This window comes from Microsporum canis, genomic scaffold (assembly GCF_000151145.1).
Source record: "Microsporum canis CBS 113480 supercont1.7 genomic scaffold, whole genome shotgun sequence".
In the NCBI taxonomy this organism is placed as follows: Eukaryota; Fungi; Ascomycota; class Eurotiomycetes; order Onygenales; family Arthrodermataceae; genus Microsporum; species Microsporum canis.
The window spans coordinates 976,710-994,028 of record NW_003299163.1 but is presented as its reverse complement, the minus strand read 5'-3'; the positions used below and the strand labels follow the sequence as shown (position 1 = coordinate 994,028).

Below are 17,319 nucleotides of genomic sequence, written 5' to 3'. Positions count from 1 at the left end.
GGGAAATAACGGTGTGATTGATGAAGAAGAAATTTCCCAAAGTTGGACGCAAAGCTAGATATTTATCAAAGCTTTTTTTTGGGTTGCCAACTTTTTTTTCTGCCGCTTAAAATTTCACCTTCACCGCCTTTTTTAGCTTTCCTCTACTAGACCTAAAACGGACTAGCGTTTGTCTTAACACTCGTTCCTGCTTAGTCATCTTTAACTCCCTAAAAGTCCGAATTGGGAAGTTCGCGACGTGCAACCGATGTTGATATAAAGACACAGTATAAACCACGAACGATGCAAAGGGGTGGTTTGATTGTTTGACCAGTGTACTGCGCATTACTTGTCCTTGGTATTTATTTGAATGGACGAACCTTGCTACTGATACAATGGCACCGACTTCGCCTTCAACTCACCGACCGCGAAAGAAACGCCGAGCACTATCAGGTGCTGGGCTGAACACCGACCTGGTAATATCCAGAGATCATGATGTCTACACTCCTGCTTTTCCATTAGTCTCCTTCTTCTGGCCTGCGCGGTCTGGCGTATCTCAATGGCTCATCCTACCCGTCGTGTTGATGATTGTTGGCCTTTTCCGGTGGGGAACTTCACTGTGGGGTCACTCAGGTACACATTCGTCTCATTCTTTGCAATTTCATATTTCATTGTAGTTAGATGGGATAGTTTGCTGATAATTTGTATAGGTTATGGAGTACCCCCAATGCATGGTGACTTTGAAGCTCAGAGACACTGGATGGAGCTGACAATACACTTGCCAACCTCCTGGTGGTATTTCTACGACTTGCAGTACTGGGGCTTGGATTACCCTCCATTGACGGCCTATCATAGTTGGCTCCTGGGGAAAATGTACGGCCCCTATCTAATTATAGAGTTGTATCAGAAGCTAACACAAGATAGAGGCCAATTAATAAACCCGGCGTGGTTTACATTAGACAAATCTAGAGGCCTAGAAGAGCCATTATTAAGGGTCTATATGCGTGCAACTGTCGTTGTTTCCGAGTATTTAATTTATATTCCAGCTGTTGTCATCTTCCTCCGGAGGTATGCTCGTGAGCAAGGCGTTGGACCATGGCCGGGCTCTATTGCTCTTTGCGCAGTTCTTATGCAGCCATCTACCATCCTAATTGACCATGGACATTTCCAATACAACACTGTGATGCTCGGCTTTATTGTCGCCTCCCTCGAATGCATGTACGCTGATAGGCCGCTCTGGGCCAGCTTATTCTTTGTTGGCGCCCTGGGATACAAGCAAATGTCGCTCTACTTTGCTCCGGTTGTCTTTGCTTATCTATTAGGAATTTGCTTTTCTCCTCGTGTTCGGCCCAACAGGTTGATCAGCATTGCCTTGATCACCATCGTTGCGTTCGCCATCCTATTCACGCCACTTTTTGCCGGCACTCTCTCGGATTGGTATGGCGACATACATGGCCCTACTGACCAGCCTCCATTGATGAAATCCCTCCCCATACATATCAACAAGGCATCCTGGCTTCACCAGGTGGTTCTACAGCTTACTCAGTGTATCCACCGCATATTCCCATTTGCACGAGGTTTATTTGAAGATAAGGTCGCCAACGTCTGGTGTGCCATCCACACTTTCTACAAACTCAATAAATTTGATCCCAGCATTCTCAAGCTAGCAGCACTGGGTGCTACACTCATTACTATTATACCATCTTGCTTGATAATTGGACGTTACCCTCGAACACACCTTCTACCCTATGCACTAGCAAGCACGGCCTGGGGTTTCTTTCTCTGCTCGTTCCAGGTCCATGAGAAGAGCGTATTGCTGCCACTTTTGCCAATGACGTTACTTCTGGGGAGTGCTGGTGGACTCAGCAAAGAAATACGAGCATGGGTTGGCTTGGCTAATATGCTCGGTGTGTGGACGATGTTCCCACTCCTAAAGCGCGACGAACTAAGAATTCCTTACACAATCCTTACATTGTTATGGGCATATATGCTCGGGCTACCTCCCACTTCTGTCGATCTCTATAGAAATTTTGGTGGAACAGAACAATTCGTCGAGTTATTCTCCATAACAAAATTCATCCATCTATCCTATTATGCAGCTATGTTAGTATGGCATATCCTTGAGTTTACCGTCAACCCGCCTCCTACGAAACCGGACTTGTGGGTGGTCCTTAACGCACTAATCGGTGCATCCGGATTTGGGATCATCTTCCTATGGTGCAACTGGAAACTAATACAGACAGCTATCCTTGAGCCGTATCAGCCCTCTTCGAATATAAAACGCAAGCGTGCAGTGTCTGAGAAAGTACCTCTTGACGATTCCAAAGAACAGAAGGTGTCTAGTAAGGGCTCAGAAGATAGCAAAGGTCACACCAAAGTACAAGGCCTTAGCGGCTAGTCCGCCTTCTCATGATTTGTGTACTTAAGCAGGGCTCAGGGACCACCGAATATACCCTGAGTTCCAGCTCATTCTACAAGAGAAAAGACGTCACCTTGTCTTTAGTAGACATCGTCAGGCAACCCCTTGATGCTACCCCAGGCTCGGTATTAGCGAAAGTAACCTCTCGCTTGAGGTTAAAATAATGAACCATTCAGCAGCTGGTGGAACGGAGCTTCCCCTCAATGCGTCTCTTCTCTAGGAGCCACCTAAAATGTCTCGCACAAATTGCACGAAGATTATTTTGTTGCTACCTCTAGGTTATCACCTTATAATACGGGCAGGCCTGTCCAAATATCTATATTAAGGTTATAATCTATCTATGACAATGCCCTAAGCTTAAGGCGTGTTATTTAAATACATCATCTATTAACTACTTTCTATACCTACCCTCTTCTAATATTCTATCCACATGTATATACTGTTTCAATGCAAAACCCAGAATCTAAGATGTCAAACACAAAGGAGTAATCATTGAATGAATAGAGATATTCCATTAAGTATTACACTGTGATGTTATACATTGAATATGAACCCTAGTCCAGGATCCATCAGATTCTATAATCCGCTCTATAACCATTTGCCCAAACAATAATATACAGTAAAACACAGCGGCTAGGGGTATCTGTCCCAGTCATTATACAAGTACCGTGTCGAGTAGCACACGGAATCAATCAACAGGTTGCCAGACAGCCCGCATGTATCCAACCTGATTTCAAATCTTTCCGCATTTCCGTTATAGTCCCAGCGCGCAAACATTAAATTCAGACCTTAAATCCGAATTCGGCCATACAGGACTTGTATTCTTGTACGAGTTGCAAGCATTCATTTGCAGCAGGATCGCTAGACTTAGAGAAGAGCATGCATTCGTCTCGTGCAGCCTTTTCAGATTTGCATACGCAACATGGCTAAAGATCAAAAATTTCCTGTCAGTAGATGTTCAAAAGGTAGTATACATTCCAAATATCAAATCTGGCATACCTTTGGCTTTGAAGTTTCAGAGGGAGAGGAGGTGGTGGCAGCCGAGTTGGACTCGCCAGGGACAGTTGGCTCTGATGCATCGGGTCAGTATTTTGCCAGCAAAAGTAGACGATATGAACTTACTCGTCCAGAGCGCCGACAAGAAACCGGACATTGTGCGCTAAAACGAGGGAAAACGTCGTAGGAAACGAGAATTGCTTAACCGTGAAGTTGCTTGTCTGATACTCGGATGGAACTCCGGCTTTTTATGATGATCAATCAATTTCCAAGTTAACTCCGACAACCTTGTTATGTCATCGCGGATTAAAGATTATCCTGTGTCAGCTTAGTCATCATTCGAGCCGCCAAAAGAAAAAAAAAAATAAAATAAAACCTTCGTGGGGCTTTTTGGAGCCTCCTTTTTTTCTGTCCCTCTTTTTTGATAGAACAATTTACTTGTTGATAAATCCTTTTGCAGCGCCGGTTTTCTGATTATACCGTTTCCCTTGCTTATAACGTCCTGTTGGTATTACTTCTTACTGATTTTCTCCTCATCTGCGCCGCAAGTGGTGAAATACATCTAGTATCAAGGAGGAACTACCCCACTATGGCCTCTACCTCTCTCTTCTCGATCGAGGGCAAGGGGAAGAGATTTGACTCTGCTGACGACTTAGAACCATTTATTAAACCTCTCGTGGAAACCGACGATGTTATTACAGAAATCCGTTTGGGTGGAAATACATTTGGTGTCCCTGCAAGCGAGCGTTTAGCCAGCGTCCTCCGAACCCAGAAGAAGCTACATACAGCTAACCTGGCCGATATCTTCACCTCTCGACTTCTCGACGAAATACCACAGGCGCTCTCTTTCCTCCTAAAAGCCCTTCGCGAAGTCAGCACACTTCAGACGATCGATTTAAGTGATAACGCTTTTGGATTGAACACTCAAGCGCCACTCGTCGAATTTTTGAAGGCGCACACCCCACTACGTCATTTAATCTTGAATAATAACGGCCTGGGCCCAAAGGCTGGGAACCTTATTGCTGATGCGCTAAAAGAATTGCATACGAGAAAGGAGGAAGCTCGGTCAGCGAACCCCAAGGTGGAGGTGCCATACCTAGAGACGATAGTATGTGGCCGGAACCGACTTGAGAGCGGAAGTATGGCTTCGTGGGCGAAGATGGTAAAGAGCCATGGCAAGGGGCTTCGCACGATACGGATGACGCAGAATGGTATTCGTCAGGATGGAATAGTTCTTTTGCTCGACACGGGTCTGCAGCACGCTCCTGAGCTTGAAGTGTTGGACTTGCAGGATAACACCTTCACCATGGCTGGTTCGCGAGTCCTGGCGCGCGTTGTTACCGGGTGGCCCAAGGTCCGTGAGATTAGTTTAAGTGACTGCTACCTTAAAGGTAAAGGAGCCCTCTTAGTCGCGAAGACCCTGGCAAAGGGAGAGAACAAGCAGCTGGAGATACTTCGTCTAGCCTACAACGACATTACCGCTGAGGGATTGAAGGAGTTTGTTCAGGCGGCAAAGAGCTCACTCCCTGCCTTGAAGCGTGTTGAATTGAATGGGAATAAGTTAAGTGAGGAGGATTCCAACCTTGTGGATCTCCGTAGTCTTCTCGACGAGCGTAAGGAGAAATTCGGCAAGGACGAAGACGAGGCTGCCTGGGGTTTGGACGAGCTTGATGAACTAGAGAGCGAAGACGAAGAGGAGGAAGACGAAGAAGAGGAAGAAGAGCAAGAAGTGGAGGAGAAGGCCGAACGAGTTGTCCAAGATGCCGAGCGTGCTGAGAACGAGAAGGTAGCCCAAGCCCCGGACAAGAAGGTCGATGAGCTTGCCGACAAGCTCGCGGCTACAGGATTATAGCAAACGGGATACATACGCTCTCTTTAGCAATGATTTGAGTATCAGACCTGTAAATGCAAATGTTCATGGCTTCCTTTCTCCCGAACCTTCACATACGCTATACGATGTATGCTCCGTATACTTCAACGTAGATGCATGCAGCGCTGATCCTGCAGGCCGAATATTTATAATACTTATGCATAATAATACTAGAACCCGTTTGGCTTGTGATACTCTTGAAGGAGAGAGGCTCAGTGACAGGGAAAAGAGTGACAACCCGCAGCCTCCATACATAATCCAGGTCATAAAAAGATCTTCCCGAGCCATCCGGCAATGCAGAAGATGCAGAAGACGTACGAGCCTCGCCTTCAATCCCTGCCGAGGATGAGACCCTATAGCAAAAAGGACATCATCTTGCACTTTCGACCTCTTCGATTTATTATATAGAAGCTGGCTGTTCTTTTTTATATTCCTGCTGATAAAGGCCTTTTTATATCCCTTAAAGTATTAACGTCGCTGTTTATATGGAAAATTGCATCTTTATATTATAGACAAGGACAACTGCCATCCTGACATCAAGTATTCAACAACCCGACAGACATCAATACTTCTCATCTCTTCTGATATATATATATATATATTCATACCAGCTATACTGCATGGTTTGAAAGGGCTTCCTGTTCTAAGCTGATATAGTTGCAGGACGTCTTTGCCTAGCTGCATCGGTGCGGCTTCATGACATGCAGAGAGCAAACACCGACATACATGACAGTCCTATATGTTGACATCTTTTGTTTACACACAGTGGCACTCTTGTCCTGGTTACATGTCTTTTCTCATCGATAGACACCAGCTGAGTGCAGTGTTAGAAAGGCATACTTTGTTCTGCTACAGCAGCGTTGATATCACGAAAAAAGACACGACATCGAAGTCAAAACTCCGCATCGACGGGAAAAAACAGGAGAGAAGAGATTCAGGATGATACCCAAGTGTTTGAATTTTATGCCAGAGGCCTCGCCGGCTGCGCAGAGAGCGTTAGCAGAAGCAGGCTGCGATATCAGACAGGGACTCATTTCACTAATACTCCCAGCTGCACTGCTCTATCTGGCTCTCTATGCATTGGTGAAGAAGAGGATGGCCCTGTTTATGGCTCTGGACTGGATGGCCATCTGCGCGTTTACGGCCAATGGCATGCTGGTTGTGTTGGAATGCTCGGTTGCTAGAAGCTTGCAGCTTTTCGCAGGTGAGCATACTCGTTACTTTGGGATCATTACAAACAACATACTGACGATAATAATGTACAATAGTGGCTATTGGCAGTATGAAGGCATTGGACTTTTATGCTCGAAGGAACTCACCTCCTAGATATGCTTACCCAAACCCACCATCCGATGGTATCGTCGCCTTGCTTCTCTTCACAGAGCTGAGATACGAATCATTCACACCAAACTATCTACGCACTGCTCCTGCTCCAGCTCAATTGGAAGAAGACTCTATGACAGAGTATTTCTGCTGTCATCACAGACGAGGAGACATAAAGTGCTGCAAAAACATCCTTTATTCAACCGGGAAGAGAGTTGTCTCACAGCATGCACAGCAACGAAAGCTTCATCATCGCTTTTCCGAATCATTCGACCTAGTTTTGCATGGTGCCTTTTTCCTGGCCCTTCAAGCTCTCTTCCCTCAGTCTAATCCTACAGTCCAAGCTCTTCAGATCCTGCTCGCCATCTACGTTATCTGGGAATCACTACAGCTTCTTTTGCGGTACAAAACGAGCCCTCCGCTGTTCGGTCCGGTATACACTGCTTCATCCCTTGCCTCGTTCTGGAGTGAAACATGGCACACTGCTTTTGCTAGTCCCTGTCGGTCTCTAGCTTATGATCCATTACGACGACACTTGCCAGCCAAGTATGGTGTACCCGTAGCCTTTGCAAGGGGGGTTGGTGTTCTTGCCTCTTTCTCACTGATGGGTCTCTTCCATGCGTATAGCCTTGCTCCTGTTCTGCCGATAGATGGTGTGGTGCGCATTATTGCTTTCTTCTTGCTCAATGGGATTGGAACAGTGATTGAGACGGCGATATGGGGGAAGAAGTCGCATTGGGGGAAAGCAGTTTTAGCATGGACTTTTGAGTTAGCTATTGCTAGTTGGACTGTTGAGGGCCTCTCTCTTCCCAGCGGGTTACAGAACATCTCCTGGGATAGCATCTGTAACGTAGGTGGAGTTAAGAGAGGTTGATTCCTTGCTTCTCTTACAAGACTCTATGAAAGCTCTACTCTAACAATGAATATTATGACGGTTTCAAATTTTATTACAATAGAAATATTATATACTTCTATGTACTATTGTGTAAAAGACATGGCCAACGTAAACATCACCACTCTATGGGCGTATGCTGAGAAAAGGGGTCTCGCCAAAAATCATTACCTGAACGTACATTAAAAGGCGTTGAAAACATCCTGCATCGCTGCACTTCCCGAGTCTTCTCGACGCAGAACATAAGCACGCACTTCTTGTACGCTTAAGCCAGCATTCGATTTACTCTGGCTTCCACCTGTGGTTCCGCCACTACCGCCTCCAGATGAAGCACCGCTGCCTCCACCAGCTGTTCCAGCCCTTACGCGTTCCTTGAGAGCCTGTGGCCCGATAACGAACAGACTGCCGACTTCCAAAAGTACATCTAAGACTCCACCGACCCCCTTGACGGATTCGTCGATGTTCCAGGATCGTAGAAGTTCGGTGTATCGCGTCATGTCTTTGGTCACCATGAGGCCGCCGGGAGCGTTGACAGGGAACTTTTTGAAATGTTCTAGGAGTAGTGCCCTGGTGCCCAGGGCGATTTCAGTCAGGAATACCTGGACATTTGAACCACTGGACGGTAGTGATGTAAGTGTTACGTTGTGAAGTCGAGTTAGAAAACCGGAAATAGACGCACACGTCTACATGGTTAGTTAGATGAGGTTAAAGACATATATATTTATAATGTCAATGCAAATGACATACCGGCGTTTGTAGCATTTCTAGCCATCCAGTTTCATCTGCTACGCCTTCCTTTGGTCGGAAATCATTCTTCTTCTGACTTGAGAGGACTCGCGCAACCCAAGCCAGTGTCACGTCAACGGTTTTCTGCTCAATTGAGTTGATCTTCTCTTCGATGCGGTGCATTATCAAATTCGTCTTCTTCTCCATGTCCCGTTTTATGGTTATATTGGATGCTGCCAGCGGAACGAGTACGGCATTAATGCAGGTCATCATCAAATACGTTATACTAATCGCCGTCCTCAGAGTCGTCAAGTAGTTGAAATCCGGCTCGGCTTTTCCGGATTCCTGGGCATGAGCAGATTCCAAGGCCGCATCGAGAGCCGTTTCTATGTATCCCTCGCCCATCCTGGACAAGAGCATGCTGAGAAGGGTGGAGACATCCTTGGGAGTCTCACTGCTCACGCTGAGTTCTAAACTTCTACCGACACCTTCTGCTAACCATCGAAGCATACGCTTAGCAAATGCAACGCTCAGCTGGCCATCTTCCTCTGTAAGCTCAATCTCGTTTTGTTTTTGTGGCTCGCCATTCTCCTTGAGCCCAGCAACCCGGAGGAGCATCTTGCGCTGCGTGGGAGTGAAATCAGATGAATCAAGGCTGTTGATATATGCGTCCCTGGCTGAGGCGAGCAGCTCACTCCCCGACTTTGCGAGGGAGGACATGAATGTAGTGGGTGTTTTCTTCCGTCGGGAGTGGAAGGTTGCGAATTTGAACATAAGGGAGGTATAGAGCTCTTCGAGGTTATTCTTCTCTCTTTCGATGTAGGATGCTCCCATGAGGTAGGGAATAAACAGCTCCTCTAGCTGCTGGTCGAGGAATATAGCTGTTTGCGAGGATATAGTGTCAGGGTGTTCTGTCAGTCCATGAGCCTTCAGGTCGTCTACTAGGGCACTTATGTAGCTGCGTGCTGATTGCAGTGTTCTCAAAAACGCCAGAGAAGACACCGAACTGGCCTTATCTAATACCAGTTCCAGACGCTGCTGTATCGACTGCTGAAAAACTCTTTGCAGAAACTTGCTTAGAACCTGTTCGTAGTAAGGAAAGGCTCGCTTGATGATTGCTGATTCTTCCTGGACAACCACCTGGACCTCGTCAACCAGCGACTGCAGGCTGGGCTCTACTCCGGGGGACAACGCATCAGGGTCAGCAAGCTGCTCCCATGCCTCAGAGTCTCCACTGACTTCTTCTGAAATGAGCTGGCTGCGATCAATGAAGAATTGATGCTGATTGACAAACAGAGCGATGACACTGGCTCCCCCGTTGAAATCATGTAAAACACTGGCGCAGTCTTTCATGCCTTCAAAGTTGGCCTTTCGGTAGAAATGATCAAACTGCTTCAGCAGATCATTCTCCAGCGTCTCTGAGAACTTCTCAATGATCTCTCGCGTATTCCTCCTCTTGGGGGTGCCGTTCCCGTTGGCATCCACAGGACTGGGCGGTATGGTATCAGTGCCTCCGTTGTTCTCACTCCAGCTCAACGGATCCAGTCTCTGGCTTATCCGCAGCAGCTGTCTGGCAATACGCGCAGACCGTACTTTTCCCTCCCCGCTGCCTGACCGCCGCAGGTTCTCCAGCATCGTGAGCTCCCCGCGATTGCTCACTTCGTCCCAGCACCCGATGAGAAAATGCGCATCGAGAGCCTTGCGTCTCTGGCGATCGAGCTCCTCCAGCTTCTTGCCTGTCTCGACAGCCACATTGCCATTACCACCTGGTTCATCTCGAGTGGCAGGCCGACGAGGCCCGTTCAAGGAGGTGTCTAGCTTCTGAAAGGACTCGATGGCCTGGTTCAACTTCCAGCCCAGATTGCTTGCGTTCTGTGTATGCTGCGCTTCTGCCTTCCGCACGGCTGCAGACAGCTCGTTCTCGCGCTGCTCAAGGTCTCCTGATAGCTCTGTCAGGCGCCGCTGCGCATGCTCGAAGGCGCGGATTAGGGGTTTAGGGTCGAAGGGCTGGTTTCCGATGCCCCCGGAGCGGCGCTGGATGGCAGCATCGGAGAGCGACTCGATGAAGTCCTTGACGATGAAGTCTCTGCTCGAGAAGGTCTCTAGGGTGAATTCGGGGCCCTTGTTGAATATCGACTTTCGCATATCAGACTGGTAATTCTGGTCGGGCATGTTTGCGATGTCTAGACATGGAGAGCGAACGAAGGTGAACAATCATAAAGCTGCAGACGCCTTCACATATCATATATCGGCGTCTGCCATTATATCAAGTGCTCCGTATTTAAGTACGTAAATAGTAAATATGACCCTTGATGCTGTAATTATTTGTCTGCCTCTGGTTGTTTTCTTGCCACGCACTGAATACGTCAGAGTTACATCTACATATCAAAATTTACAACAGGGTGTTCAGTCTTACACAAAGATCAATGTATACGACTTCACAACGGATGAAAAGCATTTCTCCGTTCATCCCGACTGTGAATGGATACAATATCTAATACTGTTCAACAATATCAGCGTCCACCGCAGCTTCTCCTCCGCAGTCGTTCTTTACGCCCTCAACAGCGAGCTATTGAATAGCGAAAAATAACAAATAACCAGCCATGCCATACGTAAAGGATGGCCCGGTGCTTCGAAAGCAACTCGAGAGCCTGCCGGCTGCAGAGCGCGAGAACCTCGTGAAGCCGTTCCTGATGCCGCCTCGAGTCCGCAAGTCGTCTGTCAGGGGCCGCAGAGGGAGCTCGAAGCCAGTCCGCGCATTCCTGCGATCGAAGCTATACTATCTCCTATATTTCCTAATACACATCATCTTTAGCATATATTCGCGGATACGACAGAGTTACTATGCGGTCATGGATCGAGTGCTCGCGATATTATACTACCATCACCGAACCCCCGAGCTGATCCGGAAGGACGTCAGGGGATTGAACAGGCTGCCAGAACATCTCAGCGTGGTACTGACACTCAGAAAACATGAAGACGCTCTGGAGACGCTTATGGACGAGGTTGCAGAGTTGGCGGCCTGGAGCTCGTGTGCTGGGATTCCTGCGTTGAGCATCTATGAGAAAACAGGTTTGGTCTCTCTATCAAATATTAAATCTACCAATACACTGACAGGTCATGGCAGGTATTCTCAAATCACATATACCAACTCTGCATAGAATCATCGTTAGCAAGCTCGACACTTACTACGGTCCACCATGTTATCAACCCTCCCTAGGAGTGTTTGCTCCTCATCACCCGCTTTACGCCCCAAAACTCGTCCCCCAGACATCAAAGTCGAACGTTGAGGCCATAACTGTCCTGCTCCTCTCAAGTACGGATGGCAGGGAAACTTTGGTTGACCTCACCAAAACTCTGGCCGAGATGGCACAGCATGGCAAGGTCTCACCACAGGATATTGGTACCAAGCTGATTGATGCTGAGCTGGCTGAGATGATGACCATTCCTGCACCTCCACCTCAGGAACCAGGAAACGAAGCCAATGGTACAGATTCAGCAGCTGAAAGCATGCTGACTCCATTGACCAAGGCCGATCCTGACCTTATCCTTATCTTTGGCCCCTATGTCAAGCTAGACGGCTACCCGCCCTGGCAGATTCGACTATCAGAGATATTCTGCACCGGAGACCACACCACCGGCATTGCCGGAGAGGTCGAGGCCGTAGAGTATCAGAGATTCATAAAGGGGCTTTGGAAGTATGCCGGAGCTGAAATGAGGTTCGGACGATAGAACATCACTGCTGAAGGCTCCCTCCTTTTTATCTTCTTCCCTGACCCTTTTTACCTAAAAATCTTTATTTATTCCTAATAATCCATTCTTGCTAATAGATAAATATTCTCGCGAGAGAAAATGATGTATTCGAATAAAGCAACCAGTAAACCTCCGCCAAATAATGATATAATGATCTAATCTACCGATCCAGAAACACAAATGCATAAGATGAAGAAATCCAGGAAATCCACCCAAATAAAAACCGTAATTCTAGTGAGAAAGGTATCGGCCATCTATCCATGCTCAACGCAAACTAGGCAACGGACAACCTCCTCCCCCGTTTCCAGAATGCCCTCCACAGCACAGGATGAACATATTCTCCGTCCTAGAGATGTTCTGTGGCTCTCCCGGTCTATATTACTCCCCCGTTCCTGACAGTAAACGTCGTCGCACTCTCTTAAACAGACATAACATGCTCTCTTGCCGCATATTTCACAGTCTGCATACGCGTCCAGTGCCGTACGTGTCGTTGGGCGTCGATGGCAAATATGGCAGGGAGAAAGAATTTGACTATCTCCTCTCGTTGCCCTGTTTGATATAGGGCCGGTTTGCTGGCAGCTTGATCTATCATGCTCGTCGTCCGGTCTATGGTATCCGTAATTATGTCTAGGAGCATCACTCATGTTCTTCATGGTATAATCGTCTGATGTAGGAGTCATGGAGTGGTGATTTCGAGCATGCTGTAAATTCTCTTCGGTGTATTCTTCTTGTGACGTTCGAGAACAGAAGAAAAGAGGCTGCGAAGGCTGAGATGGTATGATCTTCGGGTCTAGTCGTCTTTTTTTCAGGGATGACACCAACGGCCGTATGCGTGGTTTTGACGTGGGTGAGCCCAGGTTTGCTCGAGAGCAGCCAGAGCTGATTGAAGGTGCTTCTGCTCTTGGGTAAGTCATCTGTGAAGGAGGCCTAGAGACGTGTCGGCCGTTAGTTATTTCATCCTCCACCTTCGTTAAAACGTTCGTTAAACGTTCATGCATAAGAGTTCTCTGTCATCTTCAGACTACTTACGAAAGAACCATATTGCTATCCTGTCCAGAATCATTATCTCTCTTCCTCTTTTTCAGAATCATCACGCTGGAAGCTGGTGGCTCCCAGTTGATTGTCCCCGGCATGCGGGCCTGTGCTGTGTTAACAGCGAAAGAGCAGGATACTGAAAGAGAAGGGCAGGTAAAGAAGAAGCACTAAGAGAGAGATATAATCATGCAACTAGTAGACATGTATATAAACCATTATCCATGCCTAGGGGCTTCTGTCTCTGGTTTCTTGGTTGACAATGGCAGTGGTTTGTTGTCTGGACAGCCAGTGCTATTTATAAATCTTCGAGCCTACAGACAGTTTTTTATTTGCATGAAAACTTTCATCACACCAAAGATCTCCAGTAATTACCCACTTCTATCGTTATACAGATATTTACATGCGTGTAGAATTATGACACTTGGTTAGCCTTTCAATTGCTGCTATATCAGTTTAAATTAGTAGCAGCAGGAACATGCCCAAGAATGGAGCACAATTATACAACTCGAAGCCTGGAACAGAAAGATTGTTGTATATGCAATACAGTTACTGTCTTGTCGGTCTGGAGTAGTGTGTACATGTATCAGCTAGCAGCAAGGTGTGATTATAAAATATACTTCATTTTCAACGTCAGTGTACAGTTAGAATGAGAAATAACCCAGGCCAGAAGAATACAGAGGAGCATGTGGCTCTGATAGCCTGATGTCTACCAGAGCACTAGAACGAATATCTTCTAGAAGTCTGTAAGAAAGACAAGGAAACGAAGATGCGTTCACATACTCGAAAGAAGAGGGAAGAAAACAGCATTCTTGCCCGAGGAAATAAAACGCCGGCGCCTTCCAGCCCCCTCCACAAGCTCCGGGGAATAAAAGGGACAAACCAAGTGCCAAGTCGATTTTTATGAAGGTAACGAGAGAAATAGTCCCGGGATTTATTGACGCCATGACTTTCCGCAAGCGAGACAGGTGCAGAAAAGGGTCATCGGTTCATCAGCACTGCGTGTCTGGGCCTCGGTGTATGTGACTTTCCTCTGTCCACATTTACCACACTGTAAGCTCTTACTGATGCTTCGCTCAGGTTGCCCGACCATTGCCTTGTCCATGTTCTCCTTTTGGATCTTGCGATCCTCTTCTCTCCGCTCATCAGATTTGAGCTCCTCGTGGGTCATGGAAACGAATCGATCGGGTGTCACTTCACCGGTGAGGACGCGGGTTCTGAGGCTGAGATTCGACTTCTGTTTCAGATTCTGGTATAAACTGCGAATCTTCGTGCGGTATGATTCTTTGGTTTCGGGACCGTAGGTGTTGAATGCTGCAGCTTCGACCTCAGTTGCCTTCTGCAAGACGGCGCGTGGGGTTTCGGTAGAACCGAGGCACAGGCCATCGTACATCAGGCCGATGCAGCTGTCGCGTGCTTTGACGCCAGTAACCGCAGTATTGACCTGGTCAGTCTTCCAGCTACGCTTATCCGGTGGCACGTTTGATTTCTGTGTCTTGTCGTCGGCCGCAGAAGCCACAGTAGAGTTGCCGTTTGGAGTGGGTTTGGGAGAATCGCTTGATCCCGGTGACGCGATTTTCTTCTGTTTGTTGACTTCGGCGCGCCATTTGGAAACTATCTCGCTGGAAAGCCTCGCAACTTCTGGTGCCTTATGTTGTTTAAGCCTGTTGACGATGATACCAATTTTGGTAGAGCGTAGAAGGTCTTCGGTGGGCTGAATTCCTTTTTGGAGCTCCTTTAACAGCGAAATTATAGTGGCGCTGGGTTCACCGGAAGCAGAAGCTTTATTCAAAGCCTTAGACTTCAGTTCAATCTCCTTGGCGTCCATGTTGCTGTATCTATCCCACTATCACCTAGTCTGTTATCAAGGTATTGGAAAAGCGTGGAGAAAAGTTGTGCGATCAAAGTGAGGCTCGGATAGGAGTGACGCGACCTATATAGTTATGAAAAACCTGTTAGTGGGAACTTCCTGGTGAATATGAAAGACACGACATTGCAACAAAGCAACAGATCAACAAGGATAACTAGGAGTGAAGAGCTGTAAGCTAAGAGCATAAAGGTAATAGGTACCTCCTTATCACATATTGTACCAACTAATGGCTCTCGAGCTGCTGAAAGTAACACACATGCCCACCAACCAAGAAAGTAAACAAAATCTATACAATAACATATAGCAACAAAATCATAATGAATATGATGATGCTTGCAATAGGGACATTCTAGAGAGGGGAGGGAGGTAATGCGACAAGTAGGCTTCTCGCGTTAGCTGGGCCCAGGGTAGAACAGTAAACTCACCACTAGTAGCACTTAGCCATATCAAAAGAATGTAAACAACAGCTTCTGCGGGTTACCAGCGTCGAGGGGTGTTAAAAGGTAATCGATAGCGGCTGCAAAGGAGTTTGTCATATCTCGAAGAATGTCAAGTTTCCAGAAAAATGCCGTTAAAGATAGTCGTATTATATAAGCACGTCTTGGCTTGCTCTTGTGACCACAAACCGAAATTAGCAGTTCGCAGACTTGCATTTCTGGAATTTTTATATTGGCCATGAAACAAAGCTTGTGGAGTAGGGGTTTTGTTTCCCATGTTTTAGATATCTGCATTTTAAAGCATAGCTCAATATTATGAAGGAACTCTTAGCCCTACAAACTAAGGGGTTGAATGATACTAGGAAATATTAGGAATAACATACACTCAGGATTGTAGATATTTGCTATGTCCCCAGGCACCCCTTTCACTATTAATCTAAAAAAGGATGTAAAGTGGTAATGCGTAAAGTCAGACCTTGAGAAGACCATCTCCCTTAGATTCCCACTCCTACTACATACACATTATTTCAACCTGGTGAATAAGAGTAGCCTAATGCACTGCAGCCAACCCACTGTAGATAATTTCAATATTCCTCTCTTTAATAAAAACTATGTTTATATGGTGATAAAAACGGTGGTATAATAGCAGGGTCGTTTCAGTTCGAAAATCCCTTTTAGGCTGAGAATGGGTGAACTTTGCCAAGAGTCAAGCAACACAGTACATATTAAGATCGCAGGAAGCAGCCACCTAGGAAATCCATCCGACAGCTAACAATAATATACTCAAGTCCGATATGGAGGCGAGGTTCAACATGCGAACTCCTATGTATATATATATATGCTGTGGAGATCGCCTTGGCACTAATATGTTTGGACCATGTCTTGGCAACCCTAGTGAAACGTCGCGAACTCAGATTCGACATCAACGACAATTCAAGCCCTTGAGATTATCTGTGTTGACTTTGCATGGTCAGAATAGGCCTTCTTTACTACGTTAAATTTTATGGAATCGTATATGAAGGTTACGGTTGCCTACAGGATACCCTTTCCAGGATCCATAGTTCATCCAATCGGTTGCCATTGGATACCTCTTCAGGAATGACTCACTTCACTCGATACCATCATATATCCCATATCATATACCCTTTTATAAGCAGAGTGAATCCGGTAGCCATCTAGACAGCATCTCCGTATGCTGTGAAGATTGGTTGACTAAATTCTCTAAGAAACTCCGGGTATGACACGTCGCCTATATCTGTATACCAGCGCAAAAAAAAAAAAAAATACAATCCAAGCGTAGATATTGCCTACAGTAGATGCAATAGAAGCTGTAAAAACTCGGCATGGCGGCTAAATACCATTAATAATCTAAATATAAAATAATATATCATACCAATATACCCTGATTAACATCAAGCCTGGAACCTGGGTGGTTTTGAGAAAACGTGATACACAAGAAGGTGGTGGCCGAGCGCGTGTCTGGTGGCGATAATCGTGGATATGAAAGAACCAATAAAGAAGAGGTGCAAGTTTTCCGAAGATAAAGGGGGAGGACGGTGCACAACAAAACCTAGGGTGTCGAACAAGAAGCAGGAAACCCAAAGGGGTGGTTCATCAAGGCTCTAGCGACCGTTGATAGAGGAAAGGCACGTGGAATGACTTGGTGATATATCGAAAGAGCCGAAAAGAGAAAAAAAGAGAGCCTTCAGCGGAATTCGAACCAGCAGCAAAAAAATGTGAGGAGCTAGGTGGTGAGCGCTATTCAGCTCAAGGCTGGAGTGACCTGACTACACCATCCTGCCCCTCTTGAGAATATATTCGACCTTATCTGCCTTATAACCTCACCCCGTGGAGCTGGGGGAAAAAAAAGAGCACAGCCCCAGATTCGAACTTGGGCTGCCACCAAAAATAGAAAATAACGAGGTGGTTACTATGCCCTGACTGCACCTGGTCATATCTTCCTTAGGAAGGCATTATGATGGTACATAATTTGAATATGTGTTTACCCATTTTATAACAGGC

At 46.5% G+C, this 17,319-nt stretch overlaps 8 protein-coding genes across 8 annotated transcripts; 4 read left to right on the top strand and 4 right to left on the bottom strand.

The window, feature by feature from the left end:
* Positions 1 to 374: 374 nt before the first annotated feature.
* MCYG_07549 (glucosyltransferase) lies at positions 375 to 2,377 on the top strand (the record flags this gene model as incomplete). The annotated part of the gene is made up of 3 exons (XM_002843720.1): positions 375 to 612; positions 690 to 852; positions 904 to 2,377. The coding sequence occupies 3 exons, from the start codon at positions 375 to 377 to the stop codon at positions 2,375 to 2,377; spliced, it is 1,875 nt and encodes a 624-aa protein (XP_002843766.1).
* An 803-nt stretch (positions 2,378 to 3,180) lies between these two features.
* Positions 3,181 to 3,551, bottom strand: MCYG_07548 (Cox17p; the record flags this gene model as incomplete). The annotated part of the gene is made up of 3 exons (XM_002843719.1): positions 3,181 to 3,324; positions 3,398 to 3,468; positions 3,521 to 3,551. 3 exons carry the CDS (start codon positions 3,549 to 3,551, stop codon positions 3,181 to 3,183), a joined length of 246 nt encoding a protein of 81 aa, XP_002843765.1.
* A 401-nt stretch (positions 3,552 to 3,952) lies between these two features.
* Positions 3,953 to 5,246, top strand: MCYG_07547 (ran GTPase activating protein 1; the record flags this gene model as incomplete). Its single annotated transcript, XM_002843718.1, has 1 exon — positions 3,953 to 5,246. The coding sequence occupies one exon, from the start codon at positions 3,984 to 3,986 to the stop codon at positions 5,244 to 5,246; it is 1,263 nt and encodes a 420-aa protein (XP_002843764.1).
* Positions 5,247 to 6,359: 1,113 nt separating this feature from the next.
* MCYG_07546 (conserved hypothetical protein) lies at positions 6,360 to 7,461 on the top strand (the record flags this gene model as incomplete). The annotated part of the gene is made up of 2 exons (XM_002843717.1): positions 6,360 to 6,468; positions 6,533 to 7,461. The coding sequence occupies 2 exons, from the start codon at positions 6,360 to 6,362 to the stop codon at positions 7,459 to 7,461; spliced, it is 1,038 nt and encodes a 345-aa protein (XP_002843763.1).
* Positions 7,462 to 7,661: 200 nt separating this feature from the next.
* MCYG_07545 (exocyst complex component protein) lies at positions 7,662 to 10,377 on the bottom strand (the record flags this gene model as incomplete). The annotated part of the gene is made up of 2 exons (XM_002843716.1): positions 7,662 to 8,162; positions 8,227 to 10,377. 2 exons carry the CDS (start codon positions 10,375 to 10,377, stop codon positions 7,662 to 7,664), a joined length of 2,652 nt encoding a protein of 883 aa, XP_002843762.1.
* Positions 10,378 to 10,808: 431 nt separating this feature from the next.
* On the top strand, positions 10,809 to 11,937 carry MCYG_07544 (uncharacterized protein; the record flags this gene model as incomplete). The annotated part of the gene is made up of 2 exons (XM_002843715.1): positions 10,809 to 11,277; positions 11,333 to 11,937. 2 exons carry the CDS (start codon positions 10,809 to 10,811, stop codon positions 11,935 to 11,937), a joined length of 1,074 nt encoding a protein of 357 aa, XP_002843761.1.
* Positions 11,938 to 12,212: 275 nt separating this feature from the next.
* Positions 12,213 to 13,091, bottom strand: MCYG_07543 (conserved hypothetical protein; the record flags this gene model as incomplete). Its single annotated transcript, XM_002843714.1, has 2 exons — positions 12,213 to 12,885; positions 12,988 to 13,091. The coding sequence occupies 2 exons, from the start codon at positions 13,089 to 13,091 to the stop codon at positions 12,213 to 12,215; spliced, it is 777 nt and encodes a 258-aa protein (XP_002843760.1).
* An 833-nt stretch (positions 13,092 to 13,924) lies between these two features.
* MCYG_07542 (transcription elongation factor S-II) lies at positions 13,925 to 14,818 on the bottom strand (the record flags this gene model as incomplete). Its single annotated transcript, XM_002843713.1, has 1 exon — positions 13,925 to 14,818. One exon carries the CDS (start codon positions 14,816 to 14,818, stop codon positions 13,925 to 13,927), a length of 894 nt encoding a protein of 297 aa, XP_002843759.1.
* Between the last annotated feature and the right edge of the window lie 2,501 nt (positions 14,819 to 17,319).